We start from the raw sequence: 12,970 nt of genomic DNA, 5'->3' as shown, positions 1-12,970 counted from the left end.
GTTAGGGGCCTGACATTTCCATAGCGGGGAGCCAATGTCTGATTGCTCTCTCGGCCCGGAGAGGCCTTCCCTGACAGGTTCTCGTTGCATAAAGATAGGCCCCCCAGCTTCCCAGGAAGCAGGGATGTGCCTTCTTTCCTGGCGGAGGGTGGAAAATTGTGGGCAGTGCCTGGGGAAGAGCAGTGTACTGTGGTGAGGGGGAGGTGACTGCCCTCAGGCCCTGGGCCTAGCCCTCCTAGCTGTCCGAGGACCAGTCATTTCTCCATCCCTAGAATGGGGCTGAGAAGCCTGCCCTGCCTCCCCTGCAGAGTGGCTGTAAGATCCAAAGGACCCCAAAGCTCTGAAAGGAGCTTGTTAACTGCTACATGCTGAGTAGGTCAGGTTGCTGATCTGTCCTCCAGCGGGAGAGATGAGAGGGGACGCTGGAGGCCCAGGGCGGCCTGGAGAGGAAGAGGCCCCCGAGTGAGATGCCAGGCCTCTGGCCCTTCTCAGCCACCCCATTGAACTATTTCATCTACTGATTTAGGATTTTTTCCATAATTCCATTCACCAAACTGTGAGCCTGCCCAAATGGTCAGGGCCCTTTGGTCACAAAGGGGCAGAAACCCAACTCAGTTTCCGCAAAAGGGACCTATCAGAAGGCTGCCAAGTAGTTCTCAGAACCAGAGGAACTGCCGAGGAGCCAGGCAGTTCTCGGGGGCCTGGGGGCGTCAGACTGGGGACCAAAGGTACCGGGTGCTCTCTGTCCACCTCTCATTTCTGTTGGTCTCCCCCAGGCTTCATTCCCTCCTGCGGCAGACAGGGCTCCACGTGAAGGGAAACAGCCAGCCTCCCGCAGCAGGAGATGAGTATCCTTGCGTCTACCTCCACCTCTGCGGCTACTCCAACAAAGCCCAAGAAAGGCCCTGATTGGCTTGCATCACCCCTGAGCCAGTCACCCTGACCAGTATGGGACACTCCTGTTGGCCAGAGTCTGTTCTCGGAAGGGGGCGGGGCAGCTCCGAACACCAGCTACCTCCTGTAAAGCAGACCTGGCATGGGCCAGGGATTAGGGAGAAAAAGGAGTCAGAAACAGCCCCTGCACCTCAAGTTGCTCACAGTCTAGGGTGGGTGTGGGTGGAGGGTGCTCAATCAGATCACTGAAGGGACAGCGGTACAGGGGTCTGATAAAGGGCAGGGGTCAGGTGAACCGCCTGGGCAGGGAGGGACCATGCTTTATATCATCTTTTTTTTTTTTTAATTCCAGTTAGTTAACAAACGATAGTTATCAGAGGGGAAGTGGGTGGGGTTGGGTTATATAGGTGATGGGGAAAGTGAAAACTGTCAACTCTGACCTTATTATTGGGTTAATGGTTTCACACTTTAACCTTACAAATGGCATCAGACCCTGTGGTATGGAGGTTTCTGTAAGCCCTGCAGGACGATAGGGACTCTTTTTGATACCCGCCATGTACCTGGAGCGCATCTGCCTCCTCTTTCTGAGGAGGGGGCTCAGGACCCCGGAGCCCACCCTGGGGTGGGTCCTGCAGTGTCATGCCCAGAGGGGGCCACAGCTCCAACCAGCAGCAAGAAAGATGAGGAGCAGACCTCAGGAAGAGTTGTCGGGTCCTAAGACAATGAAGCACTAGACAGTAGAACCAGCAACAGCCGCCCGGTTCCAGGGGGCGGCATGCCTGCCCCCAGGTGGGGTGTCCCCAACACGAGGCCTCCCAGGACGAAGGAGAGGGAAGGGCCTACCTGGATGGTGAGGCTGGGCAGCGCTGTGAGAAATATCTGGAGAGTCAGTCGGCTCCAGGGTAACACCAGCCAGAAACCTGGGGCTCCCCCCGCCAAGCCAGGTCCTGCTCCCTTGGGTGTGGCCCACAGTGTGTCTTGGGATACATCTGGGCTCAAAGGGAATGCCGGAATGTTTTCAGCCAGAACTCTGGAGGGAACTTTTGGTGGGAGCCCCAAGACCCCAGAGACAGAGCTGGGAGGAACAGGGCCGGCCTGTTGTCTCTTTCCTCCTGGTGCCCGGACTGCCAGGCCCCTCCATCCTAATCCAGCCCCAAACACCACCAAAGCCACCTTGCCCTCCGCCTCTCCCCTGGAGATAGGGAAGCGCCTCACTCAAGGATACCATCTCAGGTCAGCACTCAGAGGTAGGGCTCCGAGGTATTCTCTCCCCAGCCCAAGACCCCTGTCTCCCATCCTCCCCACCCCCCCACCCCCAGTACTCATTTCAGACATTATCTCAGAGGAATTTCCATAACCGCCTGCAGAAGGAAGATATCGAAACTGAAGCTCAGATAGGTTAAGTAAATTGGCCAAGGTCACATAGCAAATCACTGGCAAAGCCAGAAATGCAAAGTCATCTGGCACCTCTTAAGAAGCATCCCCTCCCAGCCACACCCTCTGAGGGGCTATTAGTCAAATGCACCAGCTGGTTCTTCCACAAATCTGGACACAATGGGTTTGTGAATTTGCATTTGATTTGCATAAGGGTGTCACAAATACATAGATGTCTTCCCTACACTGCCTCATGCCCCCCCCACCCCATCTCTTTCTCTCTGCCCCCCACCTCCCCACACACACAGCCAGGCTCTTCCTCCTTGAGATGCCTGGTGGACTGGGGAGTACCATCTGGTCCCCTCCATCTGCCAAGGACACCTTTGCTGGTTCAGAGTGTTCCTTCCCACCGGGCACTACACAGTGCACGAGTCAGGGAGCAAATCCGAGGGGAAACTGCCGGGAGGAGGAGCTGCATGCGGAGCGGCCCCGTTTCAGCCTGCAGCCTCAGGGCAGGGGCACCTGCAGCAGGGAGGCACGAATGGACAAACGCGGAGGAGGGTCCCCAGACCCAGATACATCCTCTGTCTCCTGTCTCCAGCCCCAGATTTAGCTGCCTTTTCACCTCCCACGCCTTCCCGCTGCCGTCTGGAATGTCGGGAGGCTGGGAGAACTAGGAAGACTGGATAGGGAGATGGGGGGGGGGCGGGGAGGAGCGGAGCCAGAGCTCTCAGAGGGCAAGAGGGAAGGTGCCAGCACCCTGGACAGAGCATAGGTCTGGTCCCCTCCCCTCTGTCTTCATCTCAGCCTACACTATCCAAAACAGAGGCCGTTAGATACACGTGACTATTGAGCCATCGGATTTCGAAGGCTTAGTATGAAAAAGTGTATATAAAATATCTCATTAATTTTTATATTGATTACATATTTCAATGATAATATTGTGGACATATTGGGTTAAACATAAAATTAATTTCACCCATTTCTCTTTATTTTGTTTTAATGTGGATGCTAGAAAATTTTAAACAGTATATGTGGCTTGCATTTTGACATGTATTGCATTTCTATTTGGCAGTGCTGTTCTCAACTCCATCCTCCTGGTTAGGCAGTTGCTGTTCTGTAAAATACTTAACCCCGGGAGCTGTTTTGAACTAAATGGTTCTTTATTATACCTCCGTCTTTTGGCAATACACACCCTCACACCTCACCCTCAGAGGGGCAGTACAATGTAGGGTTTAGAGTATGAACTTGAGGGGCGCCTGGCTGGCTCAGTCCGTAGAGCATGCAACTCTTGATCTGGGGGTTGTGAGTTCGAGCCCCATGTTGGGTGTAGAGATTATTTAAAATCTAAAAAAAAAAAAAAAGGTATGGACTTGATAGACTGAATTTAAATCCATCCTTGTTATTTATAAGCTGTATGACGTGGGGCAAGTCAATTAACTTGTGTTTCAGGTTCACATCAGAAAAATGGGAAAAATATGAGTGCCTATCTCAAAAAGGCTTTTGTGAGGATTAAATGAGTTAATATGCATAAAGAACTTTTTTAAAAAATGTGTCCAGGGGTGCCTGGGTGGCACAGTCGGTTGAGCATCCTACTCTTGGTTCCAGCTCAGGTCATGATTTCAGGGTCATGGGATTGAGCCCCACGGCAAGCTCCATGCTCAGTGGGGGGTCTGCTTGAAATTCTCTCTCCCCCCCTGCCCCTCCCCTGCTCATGCTTGCACACTCTCCCTGTCTCTCTCAAATAAATAAATAACCCTTTTTTTTTAAGTAAGTAAATAAATAAGGGTCCAACATATATCAATTACTTATCATTGCTGTGTAGGTATTATTATCCAAAATGTGGGCCTGCTTCCTGCTATAGTTGCATGTGTCGCAGTATACTGTGCCCCTTTGGATGCATTATTTTATTCACTTCTCCCGTTCCTCTTATAGGTGACTGCCATCCTCATTTCACAGAGGAGGCATATGAAACTATAAGAGATTCAGTAACTTGCCCAAGGCCACACAGCTAGCCAATGGGATCTATACCTGGATCAGCTCTACTCCAGAGATGGACCCTTAAGAACCACTCTGTGCTACCTCTCTTGCTAAATGCCCACTCCAAAGTTAAGACCTCCACCCCTCCTCTCCCTCCAGGGCATCAAGGATCTGCCAGTGTGAGAGACTCATCGTCACAAGGCCATCACCAAGGGGCTCCCTGCCCCTAGGCTGCCAGTCCACAGCATGCAGGAAACCCTAGCAACATCGACACTGTCGGCACCCAGCCGATCCTCAATCTCCACGCAGGAAAGGTTCTCCACTGCAGGCCAAACTTCGAGCACAGGCCCTCAGCCCTCAAGGCCCTCAATTATCCCACCCCCCAGCAAGTCCAAGGGCTGGAATTCTGGGACCAAAGTACGTTGGATGCGCAGGATCATAGCTGAGGATCCCGAGTGGTCACTGGCCATCGTGCCCCTCCTCACAGAGCTCTGCATTCAGCACATTGTCAAGAACTTCCAGAGTGAGTCTGTCCCTGCCCTGGGCAGGAGGGAAAGGCCAGGAATGGGGCAGGATGGGTGGGATTTGCCCAGAGGCGAGCCTCAGCGAGGCCTCAGAGGCTGGGTCCCGGCGCAGCCCCGGCCCTTCCGCACTGTGTCCTCATCCCTGCTCAACACTGCCCTTCCCCCTTGGGGCCAGAATGGTTTCTCCCACTGCCCCCACTTCCAGGCCCCACCAGGTTCCCACCCACACTGTGCCCTGTGCGCCTATGGCCTCTCCTCTCCTTTCCCACTCTCTCCAGCCAACCCAGCCCAAACCGTGTTTACTGGACACCTCCTCCAGTAAGCCCTCCCTGGTGGACCATCCTCCACTCTCTTGGAGCCCTCCACAGTGTGTATAGGCTCTTGGTTTGTGCTGTACTCTGTGCTCTGTAAATGGTCATCCTTTTCAAAGATGAGTTGCCAACCTCTCCTACCAGACAGGGTGCTCTGAAGACAGGATCGTCATTTTATCTACAGTACCTACCACCACCCGACCTACAATATACTCACCTGACTGATTTGTTGTCTGCCTCCTCTCTAAGAGGGAGTGGCTTCCTCTGTCTTGTTCACTCTTATATCCGTGGCACTTAGAACAGTGTCTGGTGCACAGGAGGTGCTCATTTTCTTGTTTTGAGATGAATGAATCAAATCATTTGGGAATCTCTGAACTCAGGATTATGTCCTGCATCAGACCAAGTGATAATTGAAGGCTAGACCTGAGATTCGTGCTTAGACTGGGAGCTCCCGGAAACCAGATACTAAGCTGTCCACCTTCAGGCAGGGAACACCCCAAAGCCTGGGGCTGCATCTCCTGTCTCAGCCTGAGCATCCCTGGGAGTAAAGGCTGTCCCCCCCCTCGGACTGGGGCTCCCTGAGGGCCGGGGAGGGTCTTCCATTTCGCCGGTGCCCCTAGGCAGGCCCGGAGCAGGGCACCACGCCATGCCCCCCCCACACTGTGACTCCTGCTTTCCTTCCTGTTCCCAAAGACAACCCTATCCTGAAGCAGCTGCTTCCAGAGCACCAGCAGAAGGTGCTGAGCCACTTGTCACCCGAGCTGCCGCTGGCTGTGACCGCCAACCTGATCGACGACGAGAGCTACTGGCGCCGCTGCTGCCTGCAGCGCTGGCCCGTGTGCCAAGTGGCCAGGCATGGCGGCAGCTGGAAGCGCCTGTTCTTCGAGCGGCACCTGGAGAACCTGATAAAGCACTTCATCCCAGGCACCACGGACCCCGCGGTGCTCCTCGACCTGCTGCCGCTCTGCCGGAGCTACGTGCGCAGGCTGTGCGTGGATCAGCTCCTCCCGCCCGTGCAGCCGCCCGCCCCACCCCGCAGCGGGGAGCTGTCCGACTCGGGCAGCGAGGGGGAGACGGAGGAGCCCGCCACTGACCACTACCAGCTGCGCGACCTGGTGGCCGGCCTGAGCCACCTGGAGGAGCTAGACCTGGTGTACGGGGTCAAGGACTGCGGCATGAACTTCGAGGGGAACCTCTTCCTCTTCACCTATCGGGACTGCCACTCCCTGGCGGCCACCATCAAAGCATGCCACACCCTCAAGGTACCCGAGGGCCCAGCCTTCCCCCACCTCCCATCCTCAGCGCCTCTCGGATTCCCTCTCCCCTCCTCTTCCTCCCCCTCCATCCCCATCTTCTCCCTCCCGTTTCCTTCTCACTCTCTGACCAAGTGTCCCTTAATGCACCTTGCGCCAAGCTGGATTCTGGGGGTGCAGAGATGAACAAGGCACTGCCTTCCCAGTTCACGAGCCATTTATTCGTCCAAGGATCATCTGCGCTCCAGGCCCTATCCTAGGTGCTGAAGATTCAATAAGGAGCAAAATTAAACCATTTGTGCCCTCTGGAGCAAACAGCCTGGTGGGATAAAAGGCACTCATCAGCAATCATGTAAATGTGAAATTACAACTAGGATGGGCTTGCTAGATTCAGCAAGTAAAAATACAAGACATCCAGTTAAATTTGAAACTCAAATACACAATGAGTAATTTTTTGGGTGAAGTATGTCCCAAATATTCTGGTTGGGAGAGGGAAAGCCTGCCAAAAAGTCAGAGAAAGAGGAAAAGGGGGACATGGCCCTGAGTCACAGAGCCAAGGGAGGGGTGCATTTCAAGAAAAGGGGCAGGCAGCAATGGGGGGTGGTGATGCTGAGGACCGAATTTAGCAAACTCGGAGGTCACAGAGCTGGAACTGTCAGTGGAGTGCCAGAAACAGGGACCAGATCCGAGTGGTTTATGGAAAGAGTGGGAAGTGAGGAAACAGGATGGCTGTGATCAGCTTTTTCAAGAACTTGGCTGTGAAGGGGGCGAAGGGGAAATCAGTAATAGATGAAGGGTTTGGGTTTTCTTAAAAAGATATTTGCATGTGTTTAAAACCAATGTAAAGCTCCATCCAATAGCAAGAAAGCGGCCAAGTCCAGGAGAAAGGCACAGGTTCATTGACCAGGGAGGGTTCCTGAGAAGGCAGGAGAGGTAGAATTGAGGACCAAGGTGGGACAATTGGCTCTGGGCAGAGGAGAGAGTGGGTGTGGTGGGTAGCAGTGGGTTGCTGTTTGGTATTAGGAAAGTGAAGGGTTCTTATTCAATGGCCGGGAGGCAGGGGAGACTTGCCTGCTGAAAGGAGGCTGTAGGGTGGCCCCCTGAAGTTTGAGGAGGCTAAAGAAGGTTGAAGTCATTGTTTCGGAGGAGGAGAGAGTATGTTGTCCAGAGAAACAGGGCTGAATTGGCACACAGCATTGAGGGTCTATTGGTGGTTCCAGCGATACCAACCAGTCCTGTCATGTGACATTTTTCCATCACGTCAGTTGCTTGGGCACAGATATGCAGAAAACAGAGAGTGGGCTTGATCCAGGATTGGAGCTTTGCCAGATAGGTGCAATGAAATGACAAGAGGGACAAGAGGCTCTAAGTTGGCCAAGAGGGACGTAAAGAAAGCAGGGGACTGAAGGATGGGAAGAGGATGGAGAGGCCTCAAGGAAGAGGGAGGAGTGGAAGGAGCTGGTGAGAAGGGGGAGGGTTAGGGCTCCCATCTCCAGTATTCCCCCACGCTAGTCCTACCCCATTCTTTCATCTTTTCTCTCCATCCTTCCACTTCCCATCTCTCACCCTGGTTCTTACCCTGGCATCTCCTTCCAAGAGTTCCTCTCCTCGCCACAGTGGATCTTGGCCAGCTGAAGAGGGCACAGCGAGGGGCTGGGGCATCAGACAGACCTGCATTCAAACCTGCCTCTGGGGCTTGATCACTGTGTGACCCTGGACAAATGACCCATCCACCCTAAGCCTTCCTTTTCTATCTGTAAAGTGCCTGGGATGCTGAGGGTTAGAGATAATGGTTATGATACCCTCTAGCAGCATGCCCAGCGTGCAGTAATTTCTCGATAAATGCCAGGCTTTCCTTCTACTGCCTGCCACCAGTTCGGTACCAATCTGCCATGTGGGGCAGTTCTGCTCTGCCCAAGGGCCAGTCAGGTGGCCAACAGCAGGTGAGCAGAACCTCAGGCCTCCCTGCAGCCCCCTCCTCTCCCTGCAGAAGGTAGGGAGGCAGGCAGGCAGATTCTCCCTGGCTGCGGGCTGCTGCATACCCTCTACCTGCCCACAGATCTTCAGGCTGACCCGAAGCAAGGTGGACGACGACAAGGCACGCATCCTAATTCGCAGCCTCCTGGATCACCCAGCCCTTGAGGAGCTGGACCTGTCACACAACCTCATCGCGGACCGGGGAGCACGTGCCGCAGCCAAGCTGCTGAGCCACAGCCGCTTGCGTGTGCTCAACCTGGCCAACAACCGGGTGCGGGCACCTGGTGCCCAGTCTCTGGCTCACGCCCTAGCACACAACACCAACCTCATTTCCCTCAACCTGCGCCTCAACTGCATTGAGGATGAGGGTGGCCAGGCACTTGCCCACGCCTTGCAGACCAACAAGTGCCTCACAACACTGCACCTCGGTGGCAACGAGCTGTCTGAGCCCACCGCCACGCTCCTCTCCCAGGTGCTCTCCGTCAACACCACGCTCACCAGCATCAACCTGTCCTGCAACCACATCGGGCTGGTAAGCTGTACCTTCTGGGGCCTTGGTGAGGTGGGTATGGAATCCAACTGCCTTCGGGTGCTTCCAGGGTAATTGTTAAGAGCACAGACTTTACCTGGTTCCAATCCCAGCTCTGCCATTTTGCACTTGGTTAAATTACTTAACCTTTTTGGGTCTCCATGTCCTCATCTGTAAAATGGGGATCATAATAGTATCTACTTCTAAGTAGATACTAGTTGTTACTGGGAGGATGAAATGAGTTGTACTTGTAAAGAAGTTAACATTACAGGCACTGGCTAGGAGCTCAGTATCGCTAGCTGTTACCGTTATTCCGGGTTATATCCTATGCTAGGCACTGACATCCTTCAGTGTTCCTTTATTCCTCACAGTTATCTAGTAGAATGTGTATTCCTTTTTTTTTTTTTTGAAGATTCTATTTTTAAGTAATCTCTACACCAAACATGGGGCTCGAACTCACAACCCTAAGATAAAATGTTGCATGCTCTACCAAGTGAGCCAACCAGGTGCCCCTAGTAGAACGTGAATTCTTTCTTTCCTTTTCTTAAGATTTATTCATTTACTTGAGAGAGAGAGAGAGAGATGGGGGAGGGGCAGAGGGAGAGGGAGAAAGAGAGACTCTCAAGCAGACTCCCGGCTGAGCCAAGAACCTGACACAGGGCTCAAACTCATGACCCCGAGATCGTGACCTGAGCTGAAATCAAGAGTTGGACACAGCGAGGGGCTGCCACCTCCGACTAAGTCACCCAGGCACCCCTAGAGTGTGTATTCTTAACCCCACTTTACAGATGGAAAATTGAGTCTCAGAGAGGCTAGTGAATTGCCCAAGAGCATCCAGTCAGTAGAGAGTGGCAGAGCTATGATTCAAACTCAGGACTGGTTGAAAACCAGATTTATTTATTTGGCGCGCCTGGATGGCTCAGTCAGTTAAGTGTCTGCCTTCAGCTCAGGTCATGATCCCAGGGTCCTGGGATCAAGCTCCATATCAGGCTCCCTTCTCAGCGGGGAGCCTGCTTCTCCCTCTGCCTCTGCCCCTCCCCCCTGCTCGTGCACAAGCCTCGCTCTCTTTCAAATAAATAAAATCTTTTTTATTTATTTGAGAGAGAGAGAGTGTGCACAAGGGGCAGAAGGCAAGGGAGAGAGAGAATCTCAAGCAGACTCCCTGCTGAGCATGCGGAGCCTGATGCAGGGCTGGATCTCTAGAGCCTGACATCATGACCTGAGCAGAAAACAAGAGTCAGACGCTTAACCCACTGAGCCACCCAGGCGCCCCACCTGGGTCCTTTCTGATAGATGATGTCTCTCATTTTCTTGACCAAGTCTCAGAATAAGAAATGCAATTTACATGAACACCTAGTAAACATATACATCAATATAGTATCATTGAAATATACTTTTACTGCTTGTGATACATGCTGACATTTTCCTTTATATTCTATTCTACTTCATTTTTTTAAAAATGCATCTGCAGGGGCGCCTGGGTGGCTCAGTCGTTAAGCATCTGCCTTCGGCTCAGGTCATGATCCCAGGGTCCTGGGATCGAGCCCCGCGTCGGGCTCCCTGCTTGGCGGGAAGCCTGCTTCTCCCTCTCCCACTCCCCCTGCTTGTATTCCCTCTCTCGCTGTGTCTCTCTGTCAAATAAATAAATAAAATCTTTAAAAAAAAAATGCATCTGCAACCCATTGAACTGGCTTTGCGACACACTCTTGGGTCACAGCCATAGAACACGACCATTCTGTCTCTCACATAAGAATGTTTCACATCAAGCGTGGCCCACCCAGCCCAGAAGGGGTTGGAGCCGTGAGGACTAGTGAGGAGGACCCTCCATGTCCTCCAGACGGGGCCCTGCACCCTCTCCCAAGAGAACAGTCTTGCTCAGACACACATACACTGTCTCCACTCGGGGTGCTTTTGGCTACAAGTAACGGAAACTTGAACCAGGAAACAGCTTAAACAAGAGGAATGTTCATTATGTCCCATAATCAGAAGTCCCAGGGTAGGGGGCCTCTGGAGTTGGTAAATTCGCTGGCTCAGTGCTGCCATCTGCTCTGCCCACCCAGCCACATGGCCAGATCCTCTCAGGAGCTTCTCTCACGGTCCCAAGAAGGCTGCTACACCTCACACAGGGCCAAGCTCAGAGGCAGAAAAAGGGAGAGCGCCCCCTCTCTTGTTCTCTTTTCAGAGTGAGGAGACTCTTCTCAGAATGTCAGAATGTCCTCAGATGTCATTAGCCAGATCTGTCTCACACGCCCATGGCTGAATCGGAGGAGGGGAGTTACCATCACTGTCACAGAACCATGTTTTTCAAACCATGAGCATTGAAAATCCCTTTAGGGGCGCCTGGGTGGCTCAGTCGTTAGGCGTCTGCCTTCGGCCCAGGTCATGATCCCGGGATCCTGGGATCGAGTCCCACATCGGGCTCCCTGCTCCGCGGGAAGCCTGCTTCTCCCTCTCCCACTCCCACTGTTTGTGGTCCCTCTCTCGCTGTGTCTCCCTGTCAAATAAATAAAATCTTTAAAAAAAAAAAAAAGAAAAAAGAAAATCCCTTTAGTAAGTCTTGAGCACCATTTTTCTTATAGAATAGAATGGAATAGGATAGGATGGCATAGAACACATTAGTGTGCCTCACGAAGAGGCTAACCGTTGTTTTGCGAAACTCTCATTCTAGTCACATCTTTGTATAAACGGGTGTATGTGTGTGCACACGCACGCGTGTGTGCGATCCTGGGTAATGATATGAAATGGCCCCTTCCCTTGTACTCCTCTTCCAGGACGGCGGGAAGCAGCTCCTGGAAGGCATGTCGGACAACAAGACCCTCCTGGAGTTTGACTTGCGCCTGTCAGATGTGGCCCAGGAGAGCGAGTACCTCATTGGCCAGGCCCTCTGTGCCAACCGGGAAGCTGCCCGCCAGCGGACCTTGAATCCCAGCCACTTCATGTCACCAATCGTCACCAAGGGCCCTGAGAACCCTGCACGATAAGGTGGGGGACAGGGCTGGGGCAGTGACGGGACCTGGGTCACTGCCCTAGCCCCATCCCTCATTTCATGCTCGCGCATGCCTGCTGTAGAGTGCCACGCTGGTCTAGAGGGAGGAGAGTGGGAGAGACCACGGATATCCTCGGGGTCAGTGATCAAGGGTGATGCAGATAAAGACGGGGAGCGGACTGGGATGGGGGAGAAAAGGGGTATGAGGTGGGACCCGTCCCCTGTACTCCGGAAGAGGATATTATCATACCCCCTGAAATGACCAGCTTCTTCCAGGATTAGGGAAGGCAGAGAAGATTCTGAAAGCCTCCCCAGACTATCCCATGAAGGCCATCCATCTCCCTGACCCCTGCCTCCCAACCATTGTCCTCTCTACTGAACAGTCCTGGACTTTTTGACCTTCAAACATGTGTGTGCCTGCAGGGCACACATACACCCTCAGTCTCTCTCTCCTCTGGCTACTGCAGAGCTTTGCCCGGCTCTTTCACCCTCACCCCTGCCAATGCTACCTCGCTATTACTCGACTCTGCTAAAGTGATCCCGTTCTACAGGCCATTCCATCCCGATTCTCATCCCCACCCCCGCCACACACACACAACCTGGGAAGGGGGAAACAGAGGTGACAGGAGGGACTCAGACCCACTGCCCCCACCGGGGAGCTTCTGCTGGGAGGAGGAGAGCATGGGGGAGGTGCCACACAGGGGAGGGAAGTCAGTGAGTCATCCGCAACTTTATTATCCACATTTGATTTGTACAATCTTTGCGCTTGGAAATCCACGACAGAAAGGCCACAGTGTGATGCACCCAATTGACAGAGACCTGTCTTCTCCCCAGCCAGGCCCAGCCCACCCCCACAAGCCCTTGTCCTCAGCACATAGGGAGCCTTCCAGGTGCCCTCCGAGAGTCCCCATTGCTCTGTGGCTGCCCACAGGGGTCACATCAACGCCCAGGGCCACAAGAGGACCTAATAGGTCCAGGCTGAGCCCCATCTCCCATCCTCCCCACCCCGCTGAGGAGTCCAGGGCCTCCAGACCCGTGGTCTTTCCAAAGGATGGGTCATGGGCTGCAGCCACCGCCTAGGGGTGCCTGCTCTCCAGGGACTCCTTCCAACAAGCAGGCGCCACGCCGAGCACCAAAGGGGG

At 53.5% G+C, this 12,970-nt stretch overlaps 1 protein-coding gene across 1 annotated transcript; it reads left to right on the top strand.

The window, feature by feature from the left end:
• The first annotated feature begins 3,430 nt into the window (after positions 1-3,430).
• TCTE1 (t-complex-associated-testis-expressed 1) lies at positions 3,431-11,825 on the top strand. The gene is made up of 4 exons (XM_045866171.2): positions 3,431-4,771; positions 5,777-6,345; positions 8,396-8,845; positions 11,614-11,825. The coding sequence occupies exons 1-4, from the start codon at positions 4,495-4,497 to the stop codon at positions 11,821-11,823; spliced, it is 1,506 nt and encodes a 501-aa protein (XP_045722127.1). The 5' UTR covers positions 3,431-4,494; the 3' UTR covers positions 11,824-11,825.
• The last annotated feature ends 1,145 nt before the right edge of the window (positions 11,826-12,970 follow it).

This window comes from Mirounga angustirostris, unplaced genomic scaffold (assembly GCF_029215605.1).
Source record: "Mirounga angustirostris isolate CCGP_5_RB_7025 unplaced genomic scaffold, mMirAng1.0.hap1 SCAF_8, whole genome shotgun sequence".
Lineage (NCBI taxonomy): Eukaryota > Metazoa > Chordata > Mammalia > Carnivora > Phocidae > Mirounga > Mirounga angustirostris.
Note: the sequence above shows the minus strand (reverse complement) of the source record. Positions and strands in the feature narration are given on the sequence as shown.

Coding starts and splice junctions, on each gene's coding strand:
- TCTE1 (XM_045866171.2), top strand. CDS start 4,495: ATGCAGGAAACCCTAGCAACATCGACACTGTCGGCACCCAGCCGATCC. Junction 4,772..5,776: donor CATTGTCAAGAACTTCCAGA/GTGAGTCTGTCC, acceptor CTGTTCCCAAAG/ACAACCCTATCCTGAAGCAG. Junction 8,846..11,613: donor CCTGCAACCACATCGGGCTG/GTAAGCTGTACC, acceptor CTCCTCTTCCAG/GACGGCGGGAAGCAGCTCCT.